Source organism: Impatiens glandulifera, chromosome 5 (genome assembly GCF_907164915.1).
Source record: "Impatiens glandulifera chromosome 5, dImpGla2.1, whole genome shotgun sequence".
NCBI classification, from domain to species: Eukaryota; Viridiplantae; Streptophyta; class Magnoliopsida; order Ericales; family Balsaminaceae; genus Impatiens; species Impatiens glandulifera.
In genome coordinates this window covers 40,372,181-40,384,190 of record NC_061866.1, presented here as the reverse complement: position 1 = coordinate 40,384,190, position 12,010 = coordinate 40,372,181, and the positions used below count along the sequence as shown (strand labels likewise).

The following is a 12,010-nucleotide window of genomic DNA, read 5'->3' as shown; positions in this document are numbered from 1 at the left end:
ATTCTTTATGTTATGACTTAATTATTATATATATTTATTAATTGTTTATACATTATAATTTTAATGAATTTATTTTTGAGATTCGATTTCAATTCAAAGTCATTATCAGTCTGGTCCTGCACCAAAAACTTCCAAAAACAGAGGAAAGACAGGGAAATTTCTATTAATTGTATTTTACCTAATTGATTAAAAATACCTTATTTTAATCACACAATTAATTGGCTAAGCATTATTAATTTAAATCAATCATATTTTAAACATTTGTAAACTGTTTTCTCTTGTTTGATTATGTACATCAAAGTAAATTCCAAAGATATAGATATGAATTACCTATTTGTTATCATTAAATAATTAAGATATAAAAAAATCTACATTTATTAGTTAAACAATGTATTAACACAATAACTTAGAGAATAATACAATTCATGATTCTGAAAAATAATTTAATTTTTATTCAAACATAAAAATAATGTTTTTTAATTTATATTTTAATAATTTTTAAATAAGATGGTGATTTAAATAAAATACTATTTCAAACTATCCAAAATAAAACAATAATAACATATTTACCTCTTCTTCATCTGTTTTAAAATTTTCTTTATGTTGCAATGGTTAGTTTTTATTTAATTAAGAATAAAAAAGTCAATATTAATTCTTTTTTCTTTAAAAGCATTCCAAGTTAAAAAAATAAAATAACAAAATTTATGATAAAATTTAAATTAAGTCACAAAATAACAATGAATAAATTAAATAAAAAAGTTGAATTTAATTAGTTAGGTAAGTTATTGTAATAGAATGTAAAACTAATATAAAAAGTAAAGATTATTTACTTTTACACTGACATTATATAATTCATTTTCAAGACTAAGCTTGTTATATATGAACTCATACTATACTAATTATTCTTAATTTACCAAATTAAATTAATTATTTCAAAAATTACTTAATATTTTAAATTAGATAATCGGCTATATAATCAAACATGTATACCAAACTTAACCATTAGCTTGTTTTATCTTTCATTATTTTTAGATATAACAAGTCGATCAAATAAATTGGGGACGAACTTTATTTCACGTTCTTGCCCTTTTTTATTTTTGGGTATGTTTTGATTAATATTTATTTTCATTTTTAAATTACTATATTTTATATATATATATATATATATATATATATATATATATATATATATATATATATATATAAACGTGCTCCATAATTAAAAATATAATATAAAGTAACACAATAATTAAATAAAATATATAAATAGTCTAAAAAATAAATATTTATAATGATTCTTACTATATTTATTTTTATATAAATAGTAAAACATAATTATTATATATTATATATTACCATAAATGAGTTAAATTATTTTACTTTTTTTAATTTTTTTTACTATTTTTGACTTATTACCTATTTAGTATTTAAGTCAAATAATTAATTTTATCTACCATTATTTTTAATATACCATTATTGAAAAAAAGAAGAAAAAAACCATTATTGAAAAAAAGAAGAAAAAAAATGTAGCAAGAAGAAAACAAAATGTTAATAATAATTATTATTATTTGAAAAAATGGGTTTTAACCTAATTAATTGAATTTACAGAGAAATAATGGTGTGGAGAGGATAGGAAGAGACAATCTCTCTATATATAGGACGAGAGGCTAGGAGCTCTTAGTGCATCTTCATCCATCCTCATTTTACTCCTATCTCTATCTCTAACACCCTTTTTCCTTCAGGTTTCAACTATTTCTTCTCTCAATCTCCTTTTTTTTTATCTGATTTTGCTTCATTTTTCACACTGTTCTTGGGTTTTCTCAATTTTCTCCAGATTTAATAGTTTCTTCTTCTTTTCCACAACAATATCTACAGAATGGGAAGCGCTGGTGAAACCAATCTCGGAGATTACACCTATGAGGGTTTGGAAAGAGAGCCTTACTGGCCTTCTGAGAAGCTGAGGATTTCAATTACTGGTGCTGGTGGTTTCATTGCGTCTCACATCGCAAGGCGTTTGAAGAACGAGGGTCATTACATAATTGCTTCAGATTGGAAGAAGAATGAACATATGACTGAGGATATGTTTTGTCATGAATTTCATCTTGTTGATTTAAGGGTGATGGAGAACTGTCTTAAAGTTACAAATGGAGTTGATCATGTTTTCAATCTTGCTGCTGATATGGGTGGTATGGGTTTCATTCAGTCGAATCACTCTGTTATCATGTATAACAACACTATGATTAGTTTCAACATGATTGAGGCTGCTAGGGTCAATGGAATTAAAAGGTTTGTTCTTTTGCTTTTGTCTGTAAAAAAGGAATGGAATTTTTTTAAGATAATTGAGAAATCTGTGATACCCTTGTCTTGAAATCAGTCTATATGTTCTTTGTGTAGGTTCTTTTATGCTTCAAGTGCTTGCATTTACCCTGAATTTAAGCAGTTGGAAACTAATGTGAGCTTGAAGGAATCTGATGCTTGGCCTGCAGAGGTTATTTTCTTTTCTTCTTCTACTACTTGTTTTAGATCTTAAATAAAAATGGAATTTCTGATTTCTGTCTGTAATTAGCCACAAGATGCTTATGGTTTGGAGAAGCTAGCTACAGAGGAACTATGCAAGCACTACACAAAGGACTTTGGAATTGAATGCCGCATTGGCCGCTTTCACAATATCTATGGACCTTTTGGAACATGGAAGGGTGAGCATCAGCTTAGTTAGACCTTTTGTTGTTTGATTGATTTTGTTAATAATAAGGTTGTTGATTTGTTAAAGGTGGAAGAGAAAAGGCTCCTGCTGCCTTCTGTAGGAAGGCCCTCTGTTCTACTGATAGATTCGAGATGTGGGGAGATGGTCTGCAAACTCGATCTTTTACTTTCATTGATGAGTGTGTCGAAGGTGTTCTGAGGTAAAACAACTTACCTTTTGGCCATTATATGTAAACATTCTTTTGAATGAATGAATTGTGAATTGTGGTTGGTTTAACGAAATTTGGTGGTTGCTAGATTGACAAAATCGGATTTTAGAGAACCAGTGAACATTGGAAGTGATGAGGATGTAAGCATGAATGAAATGGCTGAGATTGTTCTGGGCTTTGACGATAGGAAACTCCCAATTCATCATATTCCTGGTCCAGAAGGTGTTCGTGGTAGAAACTCGGACAACACTCTTATTAAAGAAAAGCTGGGATGGGCCCCTACCATGAAACTGAAGGTAATATCAATCCAATTGTTACAGATTATTATGGAGAAATTGAAGTCTCAAGTTTGATGATTCTAAAACAACATTTGTATGGTTATGTTTATACAGGACGGTCTGAGATTCACTTATTTTTGGATCAAGGAGCAAATCGAGAAGGAGAAGGAGAAGGGTACTGATCTTTCGGCCTATGGGTCATCGAAAGTTGTGGGAACTCAAGCTCCGGTCCAGCTTGGGTCTCTTCGGGCAGCAGATGGCAAGGAATGAGCTCGGGTCTATTGGGTCTTTGTTCAATGCAATTTCTTGTTTGTGTGGCATTTTATTGAAATCTACTTATAACTACTATGTTTGAAAAGCCTACTAGTTTATGAATGGTTGTTGGTTTGTGTGTTGTAGAGAATGAAGATCATCTTCTTCTTACTCTTCTTCTTCACTATTTGCTACCTTTTTTAAGTATTATGGCCATTCTAGTGGTGCTTATCTTCCTATCTTTTGGATGAAATGAAAGCATGAGCTAATAATAATCATCTTTTTCATCCTTCAATTTATGTTATTTTCTCTCTAAATAAATTGCTTTATGTATGTTATTATTTCAATTAAGATAGTAAAATATATATTTTTGAATTTAAACAAATATTTTAATTTATTTTAAATATATTTAATTATTTTGTTCAAATAAATTATATTTTAAACAAGTTTCAAGTTTATCTTTAAAGGTAATTGTCCTAATGGATGGCTCAAATTTTGTGTCTTGTTTGATTGGGATTTTAAATAATTTAAAATGTTAAATCCTAAGAATTGCTTTTGGTTGTTTTTTTTTAAATAATTTTAAGATTATTCCAATCAAAGTAAGATACTGCAAATTTATTTAATACATCTACAGATTCCCTACTTGAGACTCTTAAAATATTTTAAAATAAAATAAAAAAACATGAGTAATCTAAATTTATTTGTTTATAAATTATAAAACTAATATTATAAATACTATAATAATACACTTGTTACAAAATTAAAAATAGGACTATAAAGTTAAACGATATAATATTAATACAAAATCAATCTTTGTGCACTTTTTTTTAATTACATCTCTAAATATATATTTGTTTTCTTATTAAGAGTTAACATATAACTTTATACGCTTAATATATTTTGAATTTTAATTTAAACCAACCAAATTTATTTGTAAATAAAATGTCAAAATTTTAAATTAACTCTATATGAATATTGTATCATTTTTTTAATATAAAAATAATTATTTATTCACGAATTCAATTTCATCTAAAAACACGAATACGAAATAGTTTTAATTTATATAAATTTATCAAATATTGGTCTTCAACAACCGTGGACTATTGTGGACTATTAAACCAAATAAGATTATATATATTTATAATCTTATATATTAATATATATTTGAAATGCTCCACATATTAACCCTCACACTTATTTACAATCACATTAAAATTCAAATTATTGTAACCTACGCATAATTTGTGAACAAAATAAGAAACTATACATTTTCTTTATAATTTCAGGTGGATTATATTATCAGTTATCAATCAAACGATCCATCCAAACATTTTTTATACCAAGATGCAGCTTTTTTATTTTATTTTTTCTGAATTTCAATGATCAATAAGTAGTTTTCATTGGAAAAAGTGAACAAATATTTAATTATTTGGGTGAAAAATAATGGTTAATTTTCCTCGTGGGGAAAATAAAATACTAAAACTTTATGTATTATAAAAAATAAAAAGACCTCGGATAGAGAGATTGAAATAGAATAAATAAGCACATGGCTATAGCTATGAATACTCGATTTTCAAAAACTGTCCATTTTACACACATCTCAAGGTAATCTTTTCAAACCCTGATTTTTTATTTTTTTTTATACAAATAGTATATTTTGAAAGTAGAAAAGTTTATTCATTTGAATTTGAATTAAAAATGTTATTACAATTTATATTTACATCCTAATTAAAGAAGGCTATAGTTATGAGCTTAAATTTAATAAAGAAGAAACGTAACGCATCAAATTAAAGTTTAAAGATCCTGTAATCTTCATATAAACTAATTTTAATTACCTAATCAACTTGCAAGATTATTTATACTATTGAGATTGGATTAATGGGGTAGTGTTCTTTGACTTGAAGGTTATTCTGATTAAGATTGATCCTTATAGAGGTTATGAAAACAATTAATATCATAATTAGACTTATTAATCAACTACTAAAATACCCTATATATTTTTAAATTTTTTTTATAAGTCATCTATCAAGGCCTAACCAAGAATCCATCAACATTGGTTTAATCATTTTATTGCAACAAATGACAAAAGATCATTTCATTTCCATTGCTTTTGACCTAATCTATCTACATTTTTACAAAACTGAAAGGGTTCTTAACCAGAAAAATGATGTCATAATTGTGTGTAATTATAACATTTTCTTAATATCAGAACCACCGAAGTTCAAAATGACAATAGTCTAAGAGATCAAGGGTCACGAGTTATGTTCGTGAATAGACTTACAAATATCATGTTCGATTTGACAGCACTATTGGTTTGATTTTCTCCTGCACTTGCACTTTAGGGGATTATTATTTACAATCCTAATGCAACATTTTATCTACTGATCATTCTCATACTTCATTGCACTTATTATAGGATCCTCATCATCATCTGATGTGGAATCATTATCAAAATCATCCAATCCATCTAGTAATGACTGATTGGTTTTCTTTCGAGATTGTCTCCTATACTTCTTCGGGTCCAACCTTGGTTCTTCCTTCTTCGCACCCATATTGCCCACTTTATATCTACATGACCATTAGCATATAAGGATAAGAATATAGCATTATTAGGTAATAGTGTTTAGGAATACAACCAACAATTGTAAACTGATGATAATGTTACTAGAGTTATAACAATCGAAGTAACTTCACCGTTAAACTATGACAATGATTCGTCTTCCAAATATTTGTTATTGAGAGGCACAAAAGATATGAAGCTAAATTTCCATTCTTAAGGTTGTCAAGCAGTAAACAAATTCATAAGGTAAAGAAAACACGAATCATACCTCATATCTCCTTCTCTTTTAGTTCCAACTGTCCTCAACTGGACTTCTTCCCTAGTTTTAATCTCATCAAGTAATTGCAAATAGTATGGATACCTTTCCCAATCCCCTTGAACTATGCAACCTGGTTCACCAAGATGCAGACAATTGTTGAACGAGCAATGTGTACGCTCACTTTCATTGATCATTCTTTGTATCTGAAAGAAAATATGAAATGAAAGTATCAGTTATGAGAGAAAAAGGTGGCATCTTTCAAACCTAAGTTCAGAGAAATAAATGGAAGAAGTAAATGTAACCTCGGGAAAATGTTGTGCTAGAGATTGCTTTGTGACTTTCATTAAACTAGGCTGATTAAATCCAGGAGTATCAGCAAGATAGCCACCTCCACTTAGTGGAAGCAAGGAAACATGACGAGTGGTGTGCTTTCCTCTGCCACTTCTAGTTGATACTTCCCCAACACGCTGATCTTCAGACCACTTACTGCCAATAATCTGATGTAGGAAACAGAGTGTTCATAGGTTGACTCGAAAAACAATATGCCTATGACTGAAAGAGAGAATAAAAAATAAGTCCATGAAAAAAAGGGATGAACTGACAGAATCAAACCAATTCTCGGAGTCTGGAGAGACATGCTTGCTGCTCCTCAAAGCATTGATCAGACTAGATTTTCCAACACCGCTTGGACCCACAATGACCGAGGTCTTTTCCCGCAAAATATACTGAAGAGTGTCAAGTCCATGTTTAGATTCTACACTGCAGAAAACTGGTTCATAACCCCAATTGTGAAGCCTTGATTTCCACATCAGCAATGTCTGTACAACCATCAAAGCTTAGAACACAGTGTGATGGACCAATATGAGGACGGGTTAAAGGAAGGCTACTATATTAAGGAAAGATAATTGAGTTAAATAAATTTGACTGTTAAACACTAGAGCAATACTTTTTACTATCTTTTCCATTTTGATTTTTATATCATGGGTTTAGACATATATTTAAGGACATGTGACACAAGTGAAGTGCACTCTTTACCTACTTCTGGATCTACACTCAAGCCAATGTAGCAGCATCAAGTTACGGAACAAAGGTTAGGGTTTGGGAAGGTCAATCACACGAGAAAATGTGGTAGGAGGATTGGACGATAAGTTGATTGTTACAATTAGTTAAATAGGATATATGATAGCTACTGATATCTTAATACATCAGGGTAGCTCAGCTCAAGTAGAAGGTGTTTTGTCTAAGAAACCAAAGGTGTCAGATTCAATTCCCATCCATAACGCTCTGATTGAAGTGATGTGGTTGTGGGGGTCGTGTTAGCTTTCTCCAAGGAACAAACACAAGCATTTTAAAAAAAATAGCTACTTATATCTTGTAAATCATTATTGTGAGTGCATTTATCAAGGGCTGTCTAAGGAAATTGTCACCTATAATCTCATCTCTTTTTCTTTGAAGGTCTAACCCATATATTATTGCTACTTAATAACTTCTAACTAGTACTACAGCTATATGGAGAACAAGAGTACAAAAGGTTTAAAAATCATACCTCCTCGCTGACAAGCTCCATCTTATTCAGCGCCAAAGTAAGAGGTATGCCAGCAGACTCAGCTTCCACCATAAACATGGTGAGCGAGAAGGGCTCGACTTTTGGCTGCTCCAAAGAAAACAAGACCAGCAAATGATCAACATTAGCCACCGGAGGATTGAGAGTTTCAGTCATCCTTTCAAACACATCCTTAATTACTCCCCTTCGATCCACCCAATCTATTTCCCCAACCACCACCTTATCTCCAACCAGCACTCTCCTCTTAATCTTCTTCAACACTTGTCTCACCACACAGAGCAGCTCAACTCCAGCATTCGGATCATCTGAAGGAGTTTCAGACGAATTCGCCTGAACAATTACACGCATGAAATTGGCCTGAGCAGAAGCAACCATGCCAACTGTTTGGTTTTGTGACAGCTGAGCCTTATCCTCAGGAGTAAGAAGAGGAGAGATGTTGGAGTAATGTTTGACTGTTTGTTGACGAGCCTTAAGGAGGTTCTTGTTGGGGGGCAAATGAACCTTCTTCGAGACATTACCTGAACTCTCTCCATGCCTGGAACAAACACAAAAGGAGGTTTTTTCCAAGTTTCTTCTCTCCCAACACATTGGTCGGATACCTTGTTGGACAGACAAATTATTATTAACAGAGTGTAGAATGGACCAGAATCACCCATTGAAGAAACAAACTCTTACCAGCCAATGCCATAGAAGTTGACTGGTTTAACCTCCTAAAGCTTCCATTTTTATTTCCACTTACCTACAAGAAGAAAAATTCAGTATCAAACCCAGTAGTCAATTCAAGGCAACAACACTAGGGGTCACCATACTTTTAGATTTCTATGTTATTAGAGTATTATATATAGACGCTAAACATTAATCAGATTGGTGTCTAGTGGATTAGGCAAAGGAACCCATCTCAAATCCTAACAAATTTCAGGAATTCAATACTCTTGATAAATCTTGAGCAAGAAATTAAAGGTAATATGGAACGGTGGCGACTAATTAAGCAAAGAGTAGAGGGAGACGATACCTAATGCTGGAGATGGAGTCACGCCGGAGTCTGGTCGTCAAGCTCTGCCGTCTGCTTTACGGCGATTTGGGAAGTGGACTCTTTGTCTCGGCCGGCGGGAGGTCCAACGAAGAAGATGGCCGCAATGGAAGGGGGGATAAAACAGAGGATTTGGAAATCAGTATTGGTTTCTTCTACACCGTTACCATACACCAATCTCCTCCACCGTTTAACGAGGTTGCGCCACATCACCAGTTCAAATTTTTTAGTCATCCACATTGTTTTTTACCTTTAATAAGTATTTCAAATTTTAGTCATCTATTATTTCACATTTAAAACTTTTATTAACGAGTATTTTGTAATCTATATATAATGATACTTAATTTTTAAAGTGTTGGGATTGCCGGGTCGGGTCGAGAGCTGTAGTTAATTTGGATATATGTGAGAGTAATGGATACTTGAATCGGATTGTGGGTTGACTCGCACATAAACTTAAAACGGTTAAAAATAAAATTAAAAATGTTATAGGTATGATTCAAACTTACCACCTAACGAAAACAAGTACAACATTTTAACCAACTAGGCTAATAACACTTTATATTTTAAATTCAACCCAAAATTTGATAAACGCGTGACATTTTAACGATATAAGTTCAACTTTTTAACTGACTAATATATATATATATATATATATATATAATGATGCTTAATTTTTAAAGTGTTCGGGTTGTCGGGTCGAGAGCTGTGGTTAATTTGGATATATGTGAGCGTAAATGGATATTTTGGTCGGATTGTGGGTTGACCCGCCAATAAAAAATTTACCGTAATATTTTTTTTATAGTTTTTTATATTATTACTCGTGCAAATGCACGAAATACATGCTAGTTATTTTAAATTTTTGAGTAAAAAATACAAAACCTGTAAATATTAAATCAATCAATAATTTATCTTTAACTCAAAAATTCATTTCTAAACTTAAAACATATTATCGAAATATTTCTTTTTAAACAAACTTTTTTAACTATTTTTAATACTACATTTATCAATTTTACAAATTAAATTCCAATATTTTTTCAAATTCACAATAAAATTAATTATAGATTAATAATTTAAATAAAAAAGTAAACCTATAAAAAATTACATATATTTAAATTATATATAAAAAAAATTAAACATACAAAATATTTTTAAATGTATAATATCTCAAATAAAATAAATTTATATATGTTTTCGTTAGAACTCACATATGAGGTCCATTGCTCACAATATGGGTATTTTACAAACCCAGTAAGCAAAGCCCAATTTTATGAGAGCTCATTTTTTATAAAATAAAATCCAGGATATCATAGATTTTTCATGTTTAATTTAAGCACATCAAACTTAATATTTGTTTATACATTTTATAAATCTCTGTTATTCCTTTACATGCAAATAGTTAGGATTTTTAATTGTGTTTTAAGAATAATTGTATAACTATTTTGGTTGAAAATGATTATCAAAATTGAAGTTTTTAGATATTAGATTGTAAAACTAAATTTGTACAATTGATTATACCATCTTAAAATAAATTCTCAACCATTAAAAAATACATCAAATTAAATAAGTACAAGATTTGACATTGTTTGTCAAAAGTTACATCACTAAATAAAACAAAAAAAAAAAGAGTAAAAAATATACAAAAATAACATCACATAATTGAAAATAAAAAAAAAAAGCTAAAAAAAACCCACAAACAACATCACATAATTAAAAAATGAATATAATTTTTTTTATATAGTATAATATATATATATATAAATTTTATTTTTATTTTTATTTTTATTTTTAGGAAGCAAACACAAATCTCACCCATCTTTTTTAATTTAAGACATTTTTTTTAGTAATAGTAAGATGTTTTTTTATTGGAGTTTAATTGAAATTTTGAATTTCTTTTAAAATTTTAAAATTTCAGAATCCTTATTATTAAAGTCATACAAAACAAAACTTTAATAGTTTCGAACGTGATTAACTTATTATCTACATTAAATTTATAAATAAATAAAAGATTAATATCACTAATTTAACTACCGAATTTCAGGAAATAAAGAATTTTGACTACCTAACTTTATAGAATCAATAGTCAAAACTCTAAATTTGTTGAATTCAGTGGTTAAATTAGTAATATGAATATTTTATTTATTTATAAATGTCAGGTAAGATAGATAATAAGTTAACGACGTTTAAATCCGTTAAAGTAAAATCTCATCTCAAATTTTAAGATTTAAAAGGAGATGATTGCAATTTCAATTGGGCCAACAAGGAGTTTCAATTGGAAAATTCTACTAAATTCTACTAAAGATAAATAATTATATTTGTATTATTATATACTATTTAAATGGTTATATTATTGCATATTATATTAATTAGAAGAAGAAAATGGTATCCTATCATTCCAAGCATGTGATACCTTCACCATAACCCCCTCCCTTATGATAATATACATTAATTAATTATTTATGAACAGTTAGGTTATGTTGTGGGTGTTATGACATTGGAAATCTAATCATGAGATTTACTCTTTACAAGCAACCAAATTTAAACAACACAAGTTGACAAACTTCCCAATACTACTATTGTACTTGTTAATAATTAATAAGCAAAAATATTAAAGTACTTGATCTTAACAATCTTATTAATTATTCTGAGATATTAGATAATATTGAGCTAGAGTGGGTAGAAGGTTGCTTTCATAAAGGTATTTATGATGATAAAAAAAACTCTGGCCAATTTTGCCTTTATTATTAGCTTTTTTTGGGTACAAGAAAGGGACCCAACTGCTACTGTCACTGAATTGAGCTTAGAAAATTAAGAAATTAAGACTGTGACCCCAACAGCTATAGTAAGTTGTGATTTGGTTCTATTGTAAAACTGACCCTACCCACTTTCTTCTTTTTTCTTTGTAAATTTAAACATTTTTTACACATACCAACAACTTCAATCAATAATTTTACTTGAGGCCCCCACCTATCAATCATATATCAACTTTATTCTATTTAATTATTTTGTTTTTATGGAACTAGTAGAAATGGGTACCAATTATTTCTTTATTATTAGTTGAACCCTCTAATTAATTTGCTATTTCATATATTTGAGTGAGTTGGGTTAAGAAGAAAATACATTAGATTAGATGTAGTTGATACAAATAATAGTAATTC

The 12,010-nt window shown here is 29.4% G+C and overlaps 2 protein-coding genes across 3 annotated transcripts; one reads left to right on the top strand and one right to left on the bottom strand.

Moving 5' to 3' along the window:
* Positions 1 to 1,602: 1,602 nt before the first annotated feature.
* Positions 1,603 to 3,737, top strand: LOC124938177 (GDP-mannose 3,5-epimerase 2). 2 transcript variants are annotated; one of them, XM_047478568.1, is made up of 7 exons: positions 1,603 to 1,742; positions 1,876 to 2,286; positions 2,395 to 2,488; positions 2,567 to 2,696; positions 2,771 to 2,903; positions 3,001 to 3,208; positions 3,305 to 3,737. In XM_047478568.1, exons 2-7 carry the CDS (start codon positions 1,877 to 1,879, stop codon positions 3,458 to 3,460), a joined length of 1,131 nt encoding a protein of 376 aa, XP_047334524.1. In that variant the 5' UTR covers positions 1,603 to 1,742; position 1,876; the 3' UTR covers positions 3,461 to 3,737. The 2 variants fall into 2 exon arrangements, with proteins under 2 accessions (XP_047334524.1, XP_047334523.1); XM_047478567.1 differs by lacking the exon at positions 1,603 to 1,742 and having other exon boundaries at positions 1,838 to 2,286.
* Positions 3,738 to 5,492: 1,755 nt separating this feature from the next.
* On the bottom strand, positions 5,493 to 8,992 carry LOC124939915 (small ribosomal subunit biogenesis GTPase RsgA 1, mitochondrial). Its single transcript, XM_047480378.1, has 7 exons — positions 8,838 to 8,992; positions 8,501 to 8,564; positions 7,808 to 8,424; positions 6,864 to 7,079; positions 6,564 to 6,758; positions 6,271 to 6,464; positions 5,493 to 6,010 (listed from the first exon to the last, which is right to left on the bottom strand). The coding sequence occupies exons 2-7, from the start codon at positions 8,511 to 8,513 to the stop codon at positions 5,821 to 5,823; spliced, it is 1,425 nt and encodes a 474-aa protein (XP_047336334.1). The 5' UTR covers positions 8,514 to 8,564; positions 8,838 to 8,992; the 3' UTR covers positions 5,493 to 5,820.
* Positions 8,993 to 12,010: the final 3,018 nt, after the last annotated feature.

What these genes read in the sequence shown, in the direction of transcription:
- LOC124939915 (XM_047480378.1), bottom strand. An exon ending in TGGAGCTTGTCAGCGAGGAG is followed by an intron (nt 7,080 to 7,807) that starts GTATGATTTTTA and finishes ATGGTTGTACAG; the next exon opens with ACATTGCTGATGTGGAAATC. An exon ending in AAAAGAGAAGGAGATATGAG is followed by an intron (nt 6,011 to 6,270) that starts GTATGATTCGTG and finishes ATGGTCATGTAG; the next exon opens with ATATAAAGTGGGCAATATGG.
- LOC124938177 (XM_047478568.1), top strand. Translation starts at nt 1,877, where the DNA reads ATGGGAAGCGCTGGTGAAACCAATCTCGGAGATTACACCTATGAGGGT. An exon ending in CTGATGCTTGGCCTGCAGAG is followed by an intron (nt 2,489 to 2,566) that starts GTTATTTTCTTT and finishes GTCTGTAATTAG; the next exon opens with CCACAAGATGCTTATGGTTT. An exon ending in ACCTTTTGGAACATGGAAGG is followed by an intron (nt 2,697 to 2,770) that starts GTGAGCATCAGC and finishes GATTTGTTAAAG; the next exon opens with GTGGAAGAGAAAAGGCTCCT.